The 19,343-nt window shown below is 41.6% G+C and overlaps 1 protein-coding gene across 8 annotated transcripts in view; it reads right to left on the bottom strand.

Annotated features, from left to right (window-relative positions):
* PLPPR1 (phospholipid phosphatase related 1) overlaps positions 1-19,343 on the bottom strand; it is a 646,134-nt gene that overhangs the window by 9,356 nt on the left and 617,435 nt on the right. For all 8 annotated transcript variants that reach the window (XM_081573011.1, XM_081573017.1, XM_081572982.1 and 5 more), the window contains 2 exons: positions 5,307-5,557; positions 551-727 (listed from right to left, as the gene is read on the bottom strand). In XM_081573011.1, the coding sequence (XP_081429137.1) occupies positions 551-727; positions 5,307-5,557 (428 nt within the window). The remainder of the gene's footprint in view (positions 1-550; positions 728-5,306; positions 5,558-19,343) is intronic.

Below are 19,343 nucleotides of genomic sequence, written 5' to 3'. Positions count from 1 at the left end.
AGCCACTTATAGTGGAAATAAGATGCCCAGGAGGCATGTTCAGATAATAACAGAGGTCCCCTGGGTGCAATTAGCTGAGGGTTTTCCTATTTCTGAGTGGGACTTGCAAGTCTGGGCCAGAGTGGAGTTCCTTGAAATGCTGGAGAAGGAGCTGCCTGCTTCCTTCAGTACTTTGTTCTCTGTTCTTCCCCAAGCAGCGCTTAGCTTATGCTGCCAGTATGTCTCTGAGCAAGTATTTAAAGAATCATGGTTTGAAGGTACACTAAGTTTTTGCTAGTCTGCCCAGCCCCAGCCCCAAAGACAGGGTTGGAAGAAGTGGAGCAAGCCATTGTTCCTGGAGTGATCATACTCCTGGCCCACAGAGGGACTATGGGTCATATTTCTGAAAGAGAGGGCGCAGGGTTCTTGGTGAGTGACTGCAGCTCACAAGGTTGAGGCTGGTGGAACCTGGGCTGAGACCGTGGAGTCTGGGGAGCCTGACTTACCAGGATCTTGGGCAATGTTTCAGAGAGCACCAGAGGGGGGAAAAAAGTAGACGAAGCTGACCTACCAGAAACAGGGCTACCGCAGTGCCCAGGATGAAGCCCGCAATCACATCAGAGCAGTGGTTCCGATACTCAGAGACCCGGTTGAGGCCCGTCAGGAAGGCTGTGCAGAGGGTCCCGAGGCACAGCACTGGCTTGGCCAGTCGGCTGCTCTTCGTCTTGATTGTGCTTGTGATGTACATCTAGTTGAGGACAGAGACCGGGGAGTGACCGGCAGCCTCTGTACACGGTGCACACATACACGCACACGGACACACACCAACACACACAGACGGGCCGGCACCAAAGCATGAATGATGAATCATTCACTCACCTCAGTGCTTTATATTCTGGTGGGCATGGGGACAGAGTTGCAGTGACATGAATGACTGCATAATAATCAGGTCCAGAAAATGCAGTTTTTATGCAACAAACTAAAGAATCACTTGGAGTGTTAATAAACTCATATAAGAATCTCAGATGCCAGATAATCTTCTATGAGAATTAATTTTATGGAGAAGACCAGGTAGGGGAGTAGCAATACATTTTATTTTTTGGGTTCCCCCATAATCCTAGTTAGTTCTTCACGCTTTCAATGAGGATAAAAGTGTTGACTTCCAAACCAGTGTGTAACATAGATAGGTTTCAGTTGTGCTGGGAAATTGATTCTCACATTCCTTGGGATGGCTGTGATCAGTTCTATTCATTCATTTATTCCAGCATGTTTTAAAATTTTCTATGTGGGTGTACAAAAGGTTGGGAAGACCTGATGTTAGTAAATGATGATACAATTTATGACACATGAGACGTACTCTGTTGTTATGGCATTGTGAGGAGCTGAGTAAGACTCAAGTATTTTACAGGCTTGGTTACCAAATATGTCCCTGGTGGCTTAGAGTGAGCAAGGTATGCCTCTTTCAAACACTTTGTCACGCAAACTTTGGTAATGGTTATAAGAAACCACTAGAGGGCGCAATTGATCTATTGTCTCTGTGTTAGTCTCATTCTGAGCAACTCTGCAACCCCATGGACTGTAGCCCACCAGGCTCCTCTATCCATGGGATTCTCCAGGCAAGAATACTGGAGTGGGTTGTTATTCCCTTCTCCAGGGGACCTTCCTGACCCAGGGTTCAACCCCAGATCTCTGGCATTGCAGACAGATTCTTTACCATCTGAACTACCAGGGAAACCTTAACAAGTGTGCTGAATGAGTTTGTGACTCAGAAAAATAGTATGCGAGACAGAATAAGAGACACAGATGCATAGAACAATTTTCTGGACTCTGAGGGAGAAGGTGAGGGTGGGACGTTCTGGGAGAATAGCATTGAAACATGTATATTATCATATGTGAAACAGAACACCATTCCATGTTCGATGCATGAGACAAGGGCTCAGGGCCGGGGCAGTGGGATGACCCAGAGGGATGGGATGGGGAGGGAGGTGGGTGGGGGGTCCAGGAAGGGGAACACATGTAAACCCATGGCTGATTCATGTCAATGTATGGCAAAAACTATTACAATATTGTAAAGTAATTAGCCCCCAACTAAAATAAATAAATTTATAAAAAAAAAAAGTTAATTAAAAAAAAGAAAAATAGTATGCCAATACTCAAGTGTGCTTGTATGGCCTGAGCACATGTAAGTTCAAATAGATGCATTTTAAAATATTATAGTGGAAACTTAATTTCCTAGGATGATCCTTCAGCATTGGTGTGAATACAGGAAGATGGGATTTTCTTTATTATATGTAACACATACCCTACAAAACTGTGGTTAGATCAGATTTATATAAATGAGAGCATACCATCACACCATTCTGAGGCTGAGTAGGAAATGTTGTTTAGTACATTATTGACCAAAGACGTATTAATATGTCTTTTGGTCCCGAATGTTATTGACCAGAGACATAGATGTTAGACCTTAAAATTGATAGAGTTCATTATACAACTTTTGATTATAATTATTATAACTTATGATATTTATCATGTTATGATAATTATAATTATCACTCACATTTTCCTCCATTCAATTTTTGTTCCAATGCTATGTATATTATAAATGCAAGTTTATTGCTGTAAAATTTTCAAAAATGATACATCAGGAAATTTCGAGTGAAGAAGAATTTTATGCAGATACTTTTATCTGATTGTCTAAGTGGCAAATATACCACTTAGAAGATGATAGTTCTTCAGAATGTAGTTCTGATTCAGACAATGTGAATATTAGACCAACAAAAATACAAAAAAACCTTAGTGATCAATTCTGATATGGAAAGTGATAGATAAAACTCAAGGTGCTGGAGAAGACTTTACAGGTGTGTCAAGTATAACTATTAAATGCAGTAACCCATAAAGTCTTCATGAAATAACAATTAACTTTTGGCTGGCCAAAATAAAAATCACTGGCCATAGGTGTTGGTTTTTGCAAAAATCCTCCAGTCAATAATAACACTATATATAGTGTTTTATGCTTCTATATTGTTTTTAAATTATAGCCTTTATAAATCTTATAAGATTACAAACTATTAAAACATGGGCCTATGGTTCATTAGTATTCTTCACAGTATTAACTAGTACTTAGGAAATCCTTGTTGAGTAATTTCTGAAAGCACACATATAGGGGCTCAGAAGATGTTTACATAATTGGAATCCTGTATCAGGGCTTATCTGATTATAGTCTGTCTGTGGGGCATGATTTGAATTGGATCCTTGAATGTTTGAGGATGAATCCATGAATCCTTGAAAACATGTGCTCTACCAGCATATATTCTGAGTAAGATGACTATACTTTTTTCTTCTCAAGAGAAATTTGTATTTCACTTGATGAGACAGTAGCTTAGGATGAGTAACAGATTTGTTTTTGTAATGGTGTTGTAAAAATTGATTTCATACAACAATGACTTAAGTCTGATAAAAATACAGGAAAAGGTGCAAGAGTACATTGTTTCATATAACTTAGGCTCTAGATAAGTTCTAGATAATCTAGGATACAAATTGATACAATATTTTGAAAGCTGGAAATTATGCCAAATGCCTGAACAGATCTTGTTTAAAAAAATACCTGGCATAGATTTTTTTTTTTCTTAAGTGGTGGGGAAAAAGTGAGTCAAGAAGCTTCATTGAGCTAACTGGTTTGTTTGTAAATCAAGGCTTCTGTATTATTTACATTCACGTTTCCTTAATGTGGGGGTAGCTGAAATCATTTTTGTCATGTATTCATTAAAGAGTAAATCTGAAAGAAATAGTAAAGTTAAAAAATAGTTAAATAAACTTATTCAAAAAAAGAAATAGATTTTGGAAAGTTGATCCTATAGATGTGATTCTATAAATTGGACAAAAAAGAACCATTATTCTAAACAGAATATCCAGCAATTTCTTTTAAACTACACTAAATGGACCAGACCTATAGTCAGTCACCTTTACTCCTCCCTGAATTTAGGACAATGTTTGGGACGATGGCATGAACACGCTTCCATCAGAAGCAGATGTAGCGGGCAGTGTGGTTACTGTCATTGGAGGGGAACGTGCTCCCGGAGGCTGGGGTGAAGGCACACTGGGAGTTTCTAGGAAGACTGCATAGCTTGAAAAGGGTCTTTGCTCTGCCTTCTCCTTACCTCACCTTTCACCCGAGAATCTCTAGACTAGTCGTACCCTAAATATAAAGTAAGTTAAAGGAAAAGGGATGTTTTTAGCCAATAGTCGCTCATCCACAGGTAAATACACATGATATCCAGAAGCAGAATGTTTGCACTGATTCCTCCACTTCTACACTCTCGGTTCTAAAGAAGCAGAGGTCAGGCAAAGGTGAAAAGAGGCCATTTCCATGCACGCTCATGTCTGACTCTTTGTGACCCTATAGACTATAGCCTACCAGGCTCCTCTGTCCATGGGATTCTCCAGGCAAGAATACTGGAGTGGGTTGCCATGCCCTCCTCCAGGGAAGCTTCCCAACTGAGGGATTGAACCCGTGTCTCTTACGTCTCCTTTAGTGGCAGGCGGGTTCTTTACCACTAGTACCACCTGGGAAGCCCTAGGTCATTTCCAAAGTGGGGCGGAATTAAAGAGCAGGAAATATAGACAGACACCGTTTCTTCTGTTTTAAGATGTTAGACACACTTTTGCGCTTTCTCTTTGATGAGGCCAAAAAGTTTAGACTATTATACCCCAGTGGGGGCAGTCAAGAGATTTTATGATCTAGAGAACAGTGAGAAGTGAACTGTTGGATTTTGGGGGTATTGCAGGATTGCCCATCTGTCCTGGAAAAGTGTTGAAGAGTGTTAGGAGGAGCAGAGGAAAACCCTGTCTTCATCTGGTATTGCATATTGCCTTGGGCAGGCATTTGCATAAGGCCTACATCTGCAATCTATAGAGAAGCGTGAGGAATGTCTGCTGTTCTGGAACCAACCAGAGCTTTGGCACAGAGTGCTATTCTGGGCAGTCACAGAACCCCGTGTCCAATGCCAGGAGCCTGGGCCTCTGCTCTGACTGTGTGCTCATAACAATTCTCTGGGCCTCAGTTTCTGCATCTGTAAAATGGGAGGATGTGACTAAGTGATCATCAACAGTCATGCCAGAATTAACATCCTCTGGCAGGTCTTACATTGGGGTATTGAGGGTAGGGGCATGATATAATGGAGGAGAAACACATTGTAACATGACTTCAAAAGTCACCAGAAGTGACTGTAATGAAAGAAGTAATGAAAAAGCGGGGGTGGGGTGGGGGTGGGGTGTGAGGATGGCAGAGACACCCATCGCAGCCAAAACTCCACTCGGGTCATACTCACCGTGGCGTACAGGGCGGAATAAATGCTCAGAGCAGCGTGTTTGGAGGGAAAGGACCTCCGCGCCTTCTCTATCACTTCCAGGTCCCCGGTGCAGATGTTCCCGTTGTTGATGAACTGGTGGTGTGCCCGGCAGTCTGTACTGGTGTAGTTGGGCTTGCACACCGTCAGGAAGTACGGTGTCAGGTGCCCCGTGACCACTTGTCCGGCGTTTACAAAAATGTCAGTAGCAAAAAGTCCAAAAGCAAATACTCCTATGAGGAGATTTAAAATAATTAGGAATGGTGACATACACCATAGATTGTTTTTTGTCCCTGAGGGAAGAATAGTGCGAGCCCATGACAACCTATCAGAAAGGTCCTCCCTGGAGTCAAACTGTCCCCTCACCTTCCTCTTTCCTGCTTCCTAAACCACTGTTTTTTTCCAAATTGATGAAGTCACGCTGCTGATAGTGCTTTACTGTTTCATGTCCATAAAGTAGAAGCAGCATGTTCTCATAGGAGGAATCTGAATTTTGGAGTCATGTAGAGCTGGGCTCTGGGCACTCCTTTGGTGGCTTGTTCACAGTGTAAGCAATCTTCTTTGAATCTTAGTACCCTTATCACAGCGTGGTTGCAGGGAATGATACCTCAGAAGAGAGTCGGAAAGATAAAATGAAACATGTGCAAAATAACCCCTAATGTGCCTGGCATTAAGTATTGGGTTGGCCAAAACGTTTGAAAGGTGTTACGGAAAAACATGAGCGAACATTTTGGCCCACTCAATAGTTACTCAACATTGGTTCTCTTGCCTTCTATAGAATATATCTTCTCCCTGGTCCTGTTGGAGATGCGAGTACTCCTTGAAGGAGTTATCATGGCAGGTGAGAGGGAATGAGTATGCTAGGAGTCATCCTTCAAAGACAGAAAAAGATTGCTCTAGAAACCCTGATTGAATTGAATGTTTCATTTGATGCTGAAAACAGAAAATGAGAATGTTGTTGACTGTATCGAATTACCACCAACTCAGTGGTTAAACCACCGTGAATGCATCCTTTTATAGTTCCGGAGATCAGAAGTCCAAAATAGGTTTCACTGGGCTAACGTCAAAGTGTTGGCAGAGCTGTGTTCTTTCTGGAAGCTCCAGAGCAGAACTTAGTCCTTGCTTTTCCCAGATTCTCACCTTCATTCCTTGACTTATGCCCCCAATTCTAGCAATTGTATCATAAGAGCTCTACTGCCATTGTCATGTCTCCTTCCCTGACAATCTTGTTTCTCTTATAATGTTACATTGGTTACATTGTGTCCCCCTGAATAATCCAGGATAATCTCAAAATCCTTAATCTAATCACACATGTACATTTCTGTTTGTCATGTAAGGTAACACACCCACAGTTTCTAGGGATTAGGGCATAAACATTTTGGGGTAAGAAAGGCATCATTTTACCTACCATGCTGACTTGAACTGTTTGGCTAAGAATCCTGTGGGTAGGCTATACTTCCTGGATTTTATCTGTTCTCTGGTAAATTCCGCAGGAATATAGGATTGCCTCTGACTAGCTTGGACAAAAATATGAATTCCTTATAGGAAATTGCACTGTGGATTCTTTCAAAGGTTATGCATACATCTATAGAGTATCTGTTAAATGTATCAAGAGCAGCTGTGCAGAGCCAAGGTGTACACAGGTTGCTTGAAGAGATAAAGAAGACTTTGCCAGTGCAACTCAGCTGTGGGAGGAACTGGCAAGAGTGAGAGGCAGCATTAACCCTTGTAAATTTCAAGGATCTGCTATAGTTTTTGATTAAATTTCTATCCAATTTTGACTTCCATATTCAATGTCTTGAGTCTGCAAATTGTGCTGATTTCAGCACCCAAAAGTCAATCCATTAGATCAGAAGTGAAGCCGAGTTTGGCTGAAACCTTCATCCGGTTTCCATTTTGACTTGTATTGATTCTTATAATTTTCTTTTCTGTGGCTTTGCCAGGATGTGCTTTATCACAATGAGAACTGGCTCTTTTAATAGCTTCAACTGACTGACACTCCTAGGGTCTGACCTCTGAGACTAAGCATTCATTGATCATTCCTTTCACTCCCAGGTTCTGGAAGTCTGGCTAGAAATTTTTTTATATCTTCAAGAAAGATTCTCAAAGACCAGGTCTCTAGCTTTTTCAAGGGGCAATAAGTCTGTCTAGACATACTTTTCCAGGAAACGAGGATAATTCATGATTTGAAAAGGGAAAAGTGACAGCATTTTCCCCTGGCATTTTATTTGTCGGAGTGCTTCCAATTAGGGTGAATTCTTTCTCAGACATTTCTGAGGATTTCTAGGTTCCTCAGATGAGGATCTGAAATGCCAGGTCTGTGGTCGCAGTGGGTCCGTGATGGGCAAATTTCTGCTTTGTTGTCGTGTGATACTGTTGCTAAAAGTTGCTTTCCCTTTTTCCCTTGGCCTCCCCTGGATTATGTCTGCTTTTCCTGATGGCTTAACAAGTATTTTGCTTTCCAAACATCTCATTCTGGTGTATTTGATGTAGCTTCAGAAGGGCAGCCCCAGGACTCCACCTGCCTGGCACAGGCCATGCCAACAAAGTGCAGTGGAGCCTACCCTGGTGATTCACAGACAACGTCAGATCATACAGGGCTTTTGTAAGGCATTCCAGGCGTTCCTCTGTTAATCCTGAGCTTCTTGTGTGTATGTTACAAGCCTCAGTAGCTAAAAAGTGTTGCTTTTGTCCTTACAGTCAGGTGGAACACTGTTTATGGCCTCCTGTACTGCAATATATGATTTGAAGGAGATGCTTTTGAAGTGTCCTACCTTGGTGTCTAAAATTCTCTAAGTGTGATAATCTTTTTGAAATTTTAACAGCTACATTTTCCATTCCTATGACCCTCCCTAGCTAGTTCTATTGATACTTAGCTTATGCCTCTGCTCCCAACAGTATTCCTTGCTTCAGGGAGCTAATCACACTTCTTTTTTAAAAAAATATTTTTATTTATTTGACTACTCCAGGCCTCAGTTGTGGCATGTGAAGTCTTTGGTTGTGGCATGTGAGATCTAATTCCCTAAATAGGGCCCCCTGTATCAGGAGCGCTGAGTCTTAGCAACTGGACCACCAGTGAAGTCCTTGATCACATTTCTGAATGGATTTACAGCTGACACAGAAGTCTAAAAGTAAAACTCTCTTAGCTTGCCAGAACTATATGCTTGAGACAGGTACTGTTTTGTTTGGAATTCTGAAACGAATTGGATGAGAAAACCAAGAGCCATGGTCTGGAGGACAAGACCATTGAATTTCTAAAATAAACCCTGGAATAGGGAGATGTGGGAGGGATGTCTCCCAAGGAGGAGATAGAATCCTACCTAATCTGGCTGAAGGAGTGAAGGGGCTGCCCCCTTCCCTGTCCATGCTGGCTGTCAAACCCCAGGGGCAGGGCAACAGAAACCCCCAGAATGATTTTTGAAAATCAAGCTGAAGTCTGTCCTGTGCCTCCCAGGGTGTAGCTCAGGAGCCCTGCATACCTTTCAGAGAAGTTCCATACCTACCATGATACTGGAGCTATGGGTGCCTGTGTTAGCAGTGGTGGATGAGGGTCAAATTGGTTGAACTCGAGGGTACCTCACAGGACCCACACATTCTGGTGTAGTCTGGGGTGGGCACTTGTGACTTCATCAGGAGTGAGGGGCATTAGAATGCTCAGAGGACCAGGAGGTAGAAGCAGTCTGGCTTTAGGACAGAGACTGGCATCGTTGGTTGCGTCTGTGGTCCCTGTTTTGATGACATAGATCACTATGGTAACCTGAGCTTGCCGCCATTTTGTGGCCTAAAAGAATCTGACACCCATCAGGCAAGTCGAAGGATGAAGAAAGAGGAAGATGAAAGTGTTAAAAGTCCTTTTTCCTTCCTCTCAGGGTTTTACCGGAGAAGGCAATGGCAACCCACTCCGGTACTCTTGCCTGGAAAATCCCATGGACGGAGGAGCCTGGTAGGCTGCAAGTCCATGGGGTTGCGAAGAGTCGAACATGACTGACGAATTCACTTCCACGTTTCACTTTCATGCACTGGAGAAGGAAATGGCAACCCACTCCAGTGTTCTCGCCTGGAAAATCCCAGGGACGGGGGAGCCTGGTGGGCTGCCGTCTATGGGGTTGCACAGAGTTGGACACGACTGAAGCGACGTAGCAGCAGCAGCAGGGTTTTACCTGGATTCTTTGGACAAATGAAGATCTTTGGTCACCGGTAAATGGGGACACAGAGGTGAAACTCTGTGACCTACCTCTTGTCATGGGATCAGTTCAGGGTTCCATCCTTTTACTCAACTGAGAAGGTCGTAGGGCAAGCAGTGACGTAAGCAGGAAATATGTATGACAAAGATCTTCTCGGCGAATGCTAACAGGGCTCCTACCAGGATGTCTTTTTGCCTCCCAAACAAAGAACTGGTCAAAATACAGAAACCAGACTGCTTGCTGCTGAGAAAGACACACAGGAGGCCTTCATTAGGAAGCCTAGACCCAGACCACAGAGTGATAATTAGCAGGGGCTGATGGGGTGAGCAAAGGAAGGAATATTTCCTTTTAGCCACAAAGAACCTGTGACCTGAGGTGCAGCCTCTGAACTGAAGGCCAATTATTTTATATTAAATTGCAAGTGTGCAATTTTCCAGTTTAAAATGGCACTTTGCTGACAGACTCTAACAGAACACTTCTCAACTAAAATAGACATGATGACAGTGAAAAAAAGATGGAAATTCAGAGTGCCAACTCAAAGGGATAATCAGTGAGGATTTCTGTCTCTCTCCCTTTCTCACATGTGCACACGTGTGTGCCCGTGCACACACACACACAGTTTTACCTCATGAAAAACCCGAGCTTCTCTCTGAAGAGCCATCATGGGAGAAAACCTAGGGAGATTTCCTTTCTCTCTTGTTTGCCCCCTACTCAGAGATCCAGGATTTAGATTGCTTAGAAAACAGGGATGCTCTCACTCCACTGGATGAGTTCTGCTCTGTGACTTTGCCAGGGACTAGTTCCTTTTCCCCCCACATTGTTCTGCTAAATGTATTTTAGAGACACACTCTGGGACAACAGCTAGGCAGGCAGTGGCAGGGGCCCTGGTGCTGGCATCTTGCTTCTGAGAGATTTAGACCTGCATGCCGTAGACAGCAGCGTGTGCCGGGTGCCATAGCTTTGAGTGCACTGCATTGTCATGTTACCAGGGGTAGGAGGAGATGCCAGTTCAGTGGAGCTGAGGAACTCCGGTGGGAAACCTGCCAATCTGGAATTGGACTCAGTGCTCTGCATGCCAACCTGCTCTCAGGCTTAAGCTCTGAAGACTGGGCCAAGAGCAAGTCATTCTGTTCTTTCTGTTGAGGAAAACAGAATGTATGGATCTTGCCCCACCTAAGACTGAAGAAGGAGAAATAATCACTTATCACATGGGATCTTGGGGAAAAACCTACTCTTATTTTTTTTTTTACCTTGTATGGTCAATTTATATGAAATGCCTAAAACAGGCAAATCCACAGATAGTAGAATAGTGAACATCAGGGTCTGGGGAGAAGGGAAAAACAGTGGATGACTGCCAATAGGTATTGGTATTTTGGGAGGGATGAATAAATTTTCTAGAATTAAACAGTGCTGGTAGTTGTACAATGTTGTGAATATACTAAAACCCACCAAACTGAACACTTTAAAGGGTGAATTTTGTGGTATGTGAATTGCATCTCAGTTACAAAAAACAAGAACTATGAAATGTTTGCATATTTGAGTTACTCAAATTCACAACTGCTATATATAAAGCATATTTTTTGGGTTTATAAAGTTTTTTGAAGTACAGTTTATTTACAATGTTGTATTAATTTTAAGTGTACAGCAAAGTGATTCAGTTATACATATATATTTTCAGATTCTTTTCCCTTACAAGTTATTGCAAAATACAGAATATAGTTCCCTGTGCTATACAGTAGAACCTTGTTGGTTATCTGCTTTATGTATAGTAGTGTGTATATGTTAATCTCAAACTCCTAATATATCTCCCCTTTTCCCATTTGGTAACCGTAAGTTTATTTTGTAAGTATGTGAGTCTGTTTCTGTTTTGTAAGTAAGTTCATTTGTATGTATCATTTTTTCTTTTTAAATTTCACGTATAAGTGATATCATATGATACTTGTTTTATCTAGCTTACTTCACTTAGCATAATATTCTCTACATCCATTCATGTTGCTGCAAATGGCAGTATTTCATTCTTTTCTATGGCTGAGTAGTATTCCATTGTGTTTATGTACCACATCTTTCATCGGGTGATGGACATTTAGATTGCTTCCATGTCTTAAGAGTAGGAAATGGCAACCCACTTCAGTATTCTTGCTTGAAAAATCCCATGGACAAAGGAGACTGGTGGGTTACAGTCCATGGGGTTGCAAAGATTCAGACACAGCTGAGTAACTGAGCACATATGTCTTGGTTATTCTGAATATTGCTACTGTGAGCACTGGGGTGCATATATAATTTTGAATTATATTTTTCTCTGGATATATGCCTAGGAGTGGGATTGTTGGATTATATGGCAACTCTATTTTCAGGTTTTTAAGAAAACTCCATACTATTCTCTATAGTGGCTTCATCAACTTACATTCCCACCAACAGTGTAGGAGGGTTTCCTTTTCTCCACACCATCTCCAGCATTTATTGTTTGTAGACTTTTTGATGATGGCTATCCTGACTGATGTGCGATGATACCTCACTGTAGTTTTGATTTGTATTTCTCTGATAATTAGTGATGTTGAGCATCTTTTCATGTGCTTTTTGGCCATCTGTGTGTCTTCTTTGGAGAAATATGTACTTAGATCTTTTCCCATTTTTAAAACATTTAAATTTTTAAAAATTTCTTTAGTAATTTAGAAATTCTTTTGGCTGGGCTGGGTCTTCGCTGCTACATAAGCTTTTCTCTAAGTTGCGGAAAGCGAAGGCTGCTCTCTGATTGCGGTGGTCAGGCTTCTCATTGAGGTGGCTTCTTTTGTCGTGGAGCATAGACTTTAAGGCATGAGAGCTTAAGTAGCTGTGGCTCCCGGGCTCTAGAACACAGGCTAACTAGTTGTGGTGCACAGGTTCATGGCATGTGGGATCTTCCCAGACCAGGGATCAAACCCATGTCTCCTGCATTGGCAGGTGGATTCCTTACCACTGAGCCACCAGGGAAGCCCCTTTGCCCACTTTTTTATTTATTTATTTTTGACAGAGTCACAGGAGCTGTTTGTATATTTTGGAGATTAATATTTTGTCAGCTGCTTCATTTTCAAATATTTTCTCCCATTCTGTGGGTTGTTTTTTTATTTTGTTTATGGTTTCTTTTGCTCTGCAAAAGCTTTTAAGTTTATTAGGTACCATTTGTTCATTTCTGTTTTTTGTTTTCCTCTATCCAGACAGGTATTGCTGCAATGTATGTCAAAAATGTTCTGCCTATGTTTTCCTATAGGAGTTGTATAGTATCTGGTGTTACGTTTAGGACTTTAATCCATTTTGAGTTTATTTTTGTGTGTGGTATTGGAGAAAGTTCTAATTTCATTCTTTTACATGTAGCTGTCCAGCTTTCCCAGCACCACTTATTGAAGAGTGTTTTTTCTCCATTGTATATTCTTGCCTCTCTGTTGTAGATTAATTGACCCTAGGTGAGTGAGTAAAAGTACTATTTTAGACTAGTGTTATACCATTATACTTCTTTCTTGTACCTCTTATATGTGATTATTCAATATGGTCCATGTCTCCCATTAGAACTGTAGAATATGCATGCTGTAAAGGGCAGAAAACACATCTATTTTTTGCTCGATCCTGTATCCAAGCACCTAGCATCAAACCTGGCACACAGTAAACACTTAATAGACATTTGTGGAATCAATGAATCAACTGCAGAAGAGATTTCAGAGAAGACTGACAGGAGAAGACAGTAAAAGAGGATAGAAACTTGTCCAAATTGTCTAACTTCTGTTGGGTCTCACATCCCTGACTCCGTTGAACATGGGGTTGAGATAAACCACTTAGCATATAAGAGGTAGGGACCATTTCTCTTTTTCATAAATGCCACAAAATCCAGTAGAGTGCTAGCTGCTTAGAATTGAAAACTGGGTCTTTCTAAGTGTCTCAGGAGTCAGAAAACTTGTAAATCATAATTTGGAAATCAAATCACTCTCCCTTTTCAATGCAGCTAGAGTGAGAAAATATCCTTAATTTGGAGTATGAAGATCCACACTACATATGCAGGAGAGATTTCTTCCTGTGGATGTTTATGAAGCACAAGGAATCTGGAAGTCATGAGGCACTTGGGCAGTTTCATGTAGACATGAACATCTTTGAGATACATTGCCCCATTTCTGACTCTGAGAAGGTGCGATGGTTGTCAGTCTAAATATTAACACGTGCACACATGAAAGCATGGCTCCTATGTTTTTCATGTGGAGAAACTAACACATAGAATTTTGAAAGGATAGTGGAAAAGATATAAAAACAAGTTATCTGGGTTAGAGTAGTAATACTACTCTCTGAAAAGGGTAGGGGATCTTAGTTCTTCCTCAACATATGTTCTCAACCTCTTATTAAACATTTCTAAAAGAGAATGGCTCTTCTGTCTATGCTAGCAAATCAAGATAATGAAAGGGCTTTTCAGGTGGCGTTAGTGGTAAAGAACTTGTCTGTCAATGCAGGAGATGTAAGAGACATGGGTTCAATCCCGGGCTGGGAAGATCCCCTGGAGGAGGATCTAAGGCAACTAAGTCCAGTATCCTGCCTGGAGAATCCCCATGGACCGAAGAGCCTGGCAGGTTGCAGTCCACAGGGTCCCAAAGAGTTGGACACGACTGAAGTGACTTAGCACATGCATGCACCATACTGTTTGAGATTAAGAATGCTTGAACATTTTCTCACTTTCAGAAGTTAACCAGCTTTGTGAATCTTTGGTGATAATTTTCCCACTATGATGTTCAAAAAAAAACAAGGAAACACACTCTCAAATCAATTCCTGGCCTTTATTTTAGTGGGAAAATTGATGGCAATCTTATCCTACACACAGGTACAAGCAAGAGGAATGGGGTCACCAGTGCCATTTTTGACAGTGGAAAGGGGACCTCTAAGGAATTCTCATGTTCAGCTGTCCTCAAAATATATTCTGATGCAATCACTGGGTCTTCATTCTAGATTGCATCTTTCATCAAAGCACCATTGCAAATGGAATATAAGATACAAAGAAATGAACCTAGTTCCTTTTTTGCTTGTCCTGTTGCCACATAGAGATTCCTAGCGGAAAATCTCAGTAGAGAAAGTCATCCAGCTGTGAAGACCATTCCTTCAGGAAACAATGATGTCTTTAGAAAAAGGAGAGACAGTGAAATGTTTTCTTCTCCTTAACATGTTTTATTCAAACCGGAAAATTCCTAATGAAGATATTTTATCTGCAGTTACCATGTTCATCTCATTTCCTTGCAAGGTGTACTGAGCTGATGAGACAGATGTTTAAACAAGACTGCCATGGATACTAGGTAATGACGGTAACAAGACAGCTAATACATGGTGCTTAGAATGTGCTCGGTATTAATCTAAGTGCTTGGAAATATTAGTCCACCACAACTCTTTGAGGTAGACACCATTATCTCCATTTTACAGATGAGAAAAGTGAGGCACAGAGAGGTCAACTAATTTGACCAAGTTCACACAGCTAGTAAGTAGAAGAGCTGGGTTTGTTTTCAGTCTTTAAGTTGTGTCTGACACTTTTGTGACCCTATGGACTACAGCCTACCAGGCTCCTCTGTCCAAGGGATTTCCCAGGCAAGAATACTGGAGTGGGTTGCCATTTCCTTCTCCAGGGGATCTTCCCAGACCAGGGATCGCACCCACGTCTCCTGCATTGGCAGGCCAATTCTTTAACACTGAGCCACCAGGGAAGCCCATGTGATGGGAATACAAGAGCTGGGATTAGACACTAAATACTTATGGCTCTAGATCCAAACTCTTATTCACAACCCTCTAAGCTTATATTTTTATGTACTTAAAAATATATATACATATATAGATAGGCATTAGGCTGTGAAAAAAAGGACTTTAGTTCTCACTCATGCACTAAGAGACAAGGATTTAGAGCATTTCTCCAATGAGATGTTTGCCTTGTCAACCCAGAAAAAGAATTCTTCTACTTTATAGCCAACAATTTTCCAACAAGAAGATGGTAGAATACCTAAGACAGGTCATCACTGAATGAGGCACTTTTCTCATCACTTTAGCAATGAATCTGACTTTGTTTCTAGTATAACAAGAACACCATCAGTGCAAGTTGATTTACACACATCAAATATTGTGTTTTGAAAGGAAGTTTCTGACAGGACTGAATACGTCAGTTCCTTAGATAGTTAATTTTAGGGGTTCACAAAACAAAGATTCTGGGGTCTGTTTCCTATATAAGTCACAGAAACATGAAAAGCTGACAGCAGTCTACTTGTCTTGATATCATGGTTTTAATCAAAAGAATAAATTTTATGTAAATCAAGTAATCTGAACTTCAGTTACTTTATCTGTATAAGAGGTTTTATTTATTTAGATGTTTTAAATAGTCCTAAATCACTGGGTTATTATTGAAAAATCACATAAAATAGTTGTAAAAACATTTTGTACATTGTGAGGTTTATATATTAGTGACTATTGTTTTTATAACTGAGGGATATTTCAAAGAAGTTGATTATAAAGTTATTTTAAGACAGAAGAAAGATAACACTAATTCTAACAAACTCAAACATACATTTGACTCTGTTATTCATTCTGTGTATTAATTAAACACCTTTACAATATGAGGAGCTGGTGGTGTTTAAACAATACTCTGTCATTACTATAACTAAGCATCATGGTAAAGGAAGAGGAAGAGTTATTAGCCAGAAAACCTCCCAAATGTTTTTATAAACGAAGGAGCAAACCAATAGACTTCTGCTCCTCCAAAGTATAAAGTTGTCTGATTTTTGAAAAAAAGTCTACTTTTGGCCACGCCACATGTCATGTGGGATCTTAGTTACCCAACCAGGGATCAAACCTGTGCCCTCGGCACTGGAAGTGTGCGGTCTTAACCACTGCACTGTCAGGGAAGTCCCCAAAGTTGTACAATTTCTTGATAAGATGGTTCTATCTCAGCAGGAGGGACTTTACTCCTCGTCCCTCGGGATGGCTCCTCAGGGCTTCCTCTCTCAGGATCTGCTTCCTCTCTCGCTCCTGTTGCGTGCGTGCTGTGTGCTCAGTCGCTCAGTGGTCCCGACTCTGCAACCCCATGGACTGCAGCATGCCAGGCTCCTCTGTCCTCCGCTATCTCCTGGAGTTTGCTCAGATTCATGTCCGTTGAGTTGGTGATGTTACCTAATTATTTCATCCTTTTCACCCCTGGCTCTTCACCTCAGGTGGCCAAAGTATCAGAACTTCAGCAACAGTCCTTCCAATGAATATTCAGGGTTGATTTCCTTTCGGATCGACTGGTTTGATCTCCTTGCAATCTGAGGGACTCTCAGGAGTCTTCTCCAGGACAATTCAAAAGCATCGGTTCTTTGGCACTCAGTCTTCTTTATGGTCCACCTCTCACATCCATACGTGACTACTGGAAAAACCATAGCTTTGACTATATGGACCTTTGTCAGCAAAGTGATGTCTCTACTTTTTAATATGCTACGTAGACCTTTGGTGGCAAAGTAATGTCTCTTCTTTTTAATACACTGTCTAGGTTTGTCATAGCTTTTCTTCCAAGGAGCAAGGATCTTTAATTTCATGTCTCCAGTGATTCTGGAGCCCAAGAAAATAAAATCTGTCACTGTTTCCACTTTTTCCCATCTATTTGCCATGAAGTGATGGGAGTGAGTGCCATGATCTTAGTTTTTTGAATGTTGAGTTTTAAGCCAGATTTTTCACCTTCTTCAAGAGGCTCTTTAGTTCCTCTTCACTTTCTGCCATTAGAGTGGTATCATCTGCATATCTGAGGTTGTTGATATTTCTCCCAGCAGTCTTGATTTCCAGCTTGTGATTCATCCAGCCCGGCAATTTGCACGATGTACTAGAAAGTACACCTAGATACAAACTAAAGGTGGAGAGGGAAGATTTTAGATTCCTTACCTATTAAAGAATCTAAAAACAGGCAATCAAAGCCTGGTGGGCTTCCAGCCTTCAAATTCTGCTCTTTCTGATTCATATTTATAAGTTTCTAAAGCCAAAGCTGTTGATCTGAACCCATCCCCATTCCCACCACCTGGCTAGCCTCAAGTTCCATCAGCAGGCAGCTGACAGCCCTATTGGTGACCAGCCATCCTGATCTGGTACTGTTGCTCTCTGCATCAGCATTTCCCATTCACTTTTATTATGTTTTAATGTAATAATTGAAATTATTTCCAAAACACACAGTATACTTTTTAAAATGAAGGTGCGAGTGACATGTAGCATTGTATTAGTTTCAGGTATAAAATGTGATTTGATATTTGCATATTTTGCAAATTTTATTATTATTTTTTTAATCATAGAAAACTTTGAAACTGCCCTTTGTCCATTGTTGGGAGTCATTTCTTTCTTTCTTTGGCTGTGCTGGGTCTTCTTTGCTGCGAGGACTTTCCTCTAGTTGTGGCGAGTGGGGGCTATTCTCTAGTTGCAGTGTGCAGGCTACTTTTTGAGGTGGCTTCTCTTGTTGCTGAGCACGGGCTCTAGGGCCTGCAGGCTGCAGTAATTGTGGCAAATGGGCTCAGCAGTTGTAGCTCCCAGGCTCTAGAGCACAGGCTCAATAGTTGTGGCACAGGAGCTTACTTGCTCTGCAGCACGTGGGATCTTCCCAGTTCAGGGATTGAACCTGTGTCTCCTGCATTGGCAGGCAGACTCTTTTACCACAGAGCCACCAGGGAGGCCCCGGGTGCAGTATTTCTGCACCTCGCTGAGCTTGATTTAGTTGTGTGTAATCTTATATAACATAAATATTCATAAAACTCTTCTAAAAAGTCTTTGAAATACTGATAGCAGTGGATTTTGACTGAGGGTGATCCTGTCCCCAGGGAACATTTTGCAATGTTTGGAGACATTTTTGATTGTCACTCATGGGGGAGGGGGTGCTGCTGGCATCTGGTGGGTAGAGGCCAGGGACGCTCCTATGCATCCTGCACTCTACAATATAGGATGTCCTCTCCTCCTGTACAGAAAAGAACTAACAGGCCCAAGATGTCAATGGTGCTGAGGAAGAGAAACTCTGCTTTACAGCAAATAAGTTCACTGAAGTGCCATGAATTTGCACAGGTTAATCTGCAAAGTACTAGAGAAAACAGCAATCCTTAGTTCTTTTAGTTAGTTCTTAAGCATTAATCTTTACATAGTCCTTCTGGTTAGCACTAAGCCACTCAGTTAGTCTTTTTATTTGAGTCCAGCCTCTAAACACTGGTGCTGGGAAGGGTCCTTGGAAAAGGGTCACTTGAGTCTCATGACTAAGTAACTTTCCTCTTGATAATTAGAGTAACTTGTAGAGTTCTGGGTCAGGAGTCTTGTTCAGATCTGTAATGCTCTGGTTCACTGAGGATTGACATTCAAGGAGGACTAGACTTGTTCTCCGCACTGAGCAGAGCAACCAAAAGCAGCCTCATCACACCTTCTCGAGACCTGAGCAGTGCTTGATACCTGGTTATGCCTCTGACGTCAACCAAGGCTCTCAACTTCAGCATGCCTCTCTCTCCTGCATCCAGAGTCAATCCTGGTCCCTTAGAAGGAAGCATCAAACATCTTTGTCTCAAAGTCTGGTGGTCTGGCTGTTCATGGGGTCCAGAAACTGCGGTTCCACTTATTTCCTAAGATCCACCCTGGCTTTCACCTCCTCAGCTATATACCTGGGTTCAAATCTGGTTCTTGTTGCTGAGTTCTAGAAATATCTCCATCTACTTATAGGCCCATGCCCTACCTTGCCTTTGACATGTTTGTTTTAGGGTCTACTCTGGACTCAGAACTAAAGTTGGGTGCCTGGGCACTGACACTCTCTTTCAAACTCTCCAGCCAAGGTCACCTTCCATGGTCAACACATGGAGCTGGG

The sequence above is a fragment of the Giraffa tippelskirchi genome, chromosome 1 (assembly GCF_054371585.1).
Source record: "Giraffa tippelskirchi isolate mGirTip1 chromosome 1, T2T-mGirTip1v1.2.pri, whole genome shotgun sequence".
In the NCBI taxonomy this organism is placed as follows: domain Eukaryota; kingdom Metazoa; phylum Chordata; class Mammalia; order Artiodactyla; family Giraffidae; genus Giraffa; species Giraffa tippelskirchi.
Note: the sequence above shows the minus strand (reverse complement) of the source record. Positions and strands in the feature narration are given on the sequence as shown.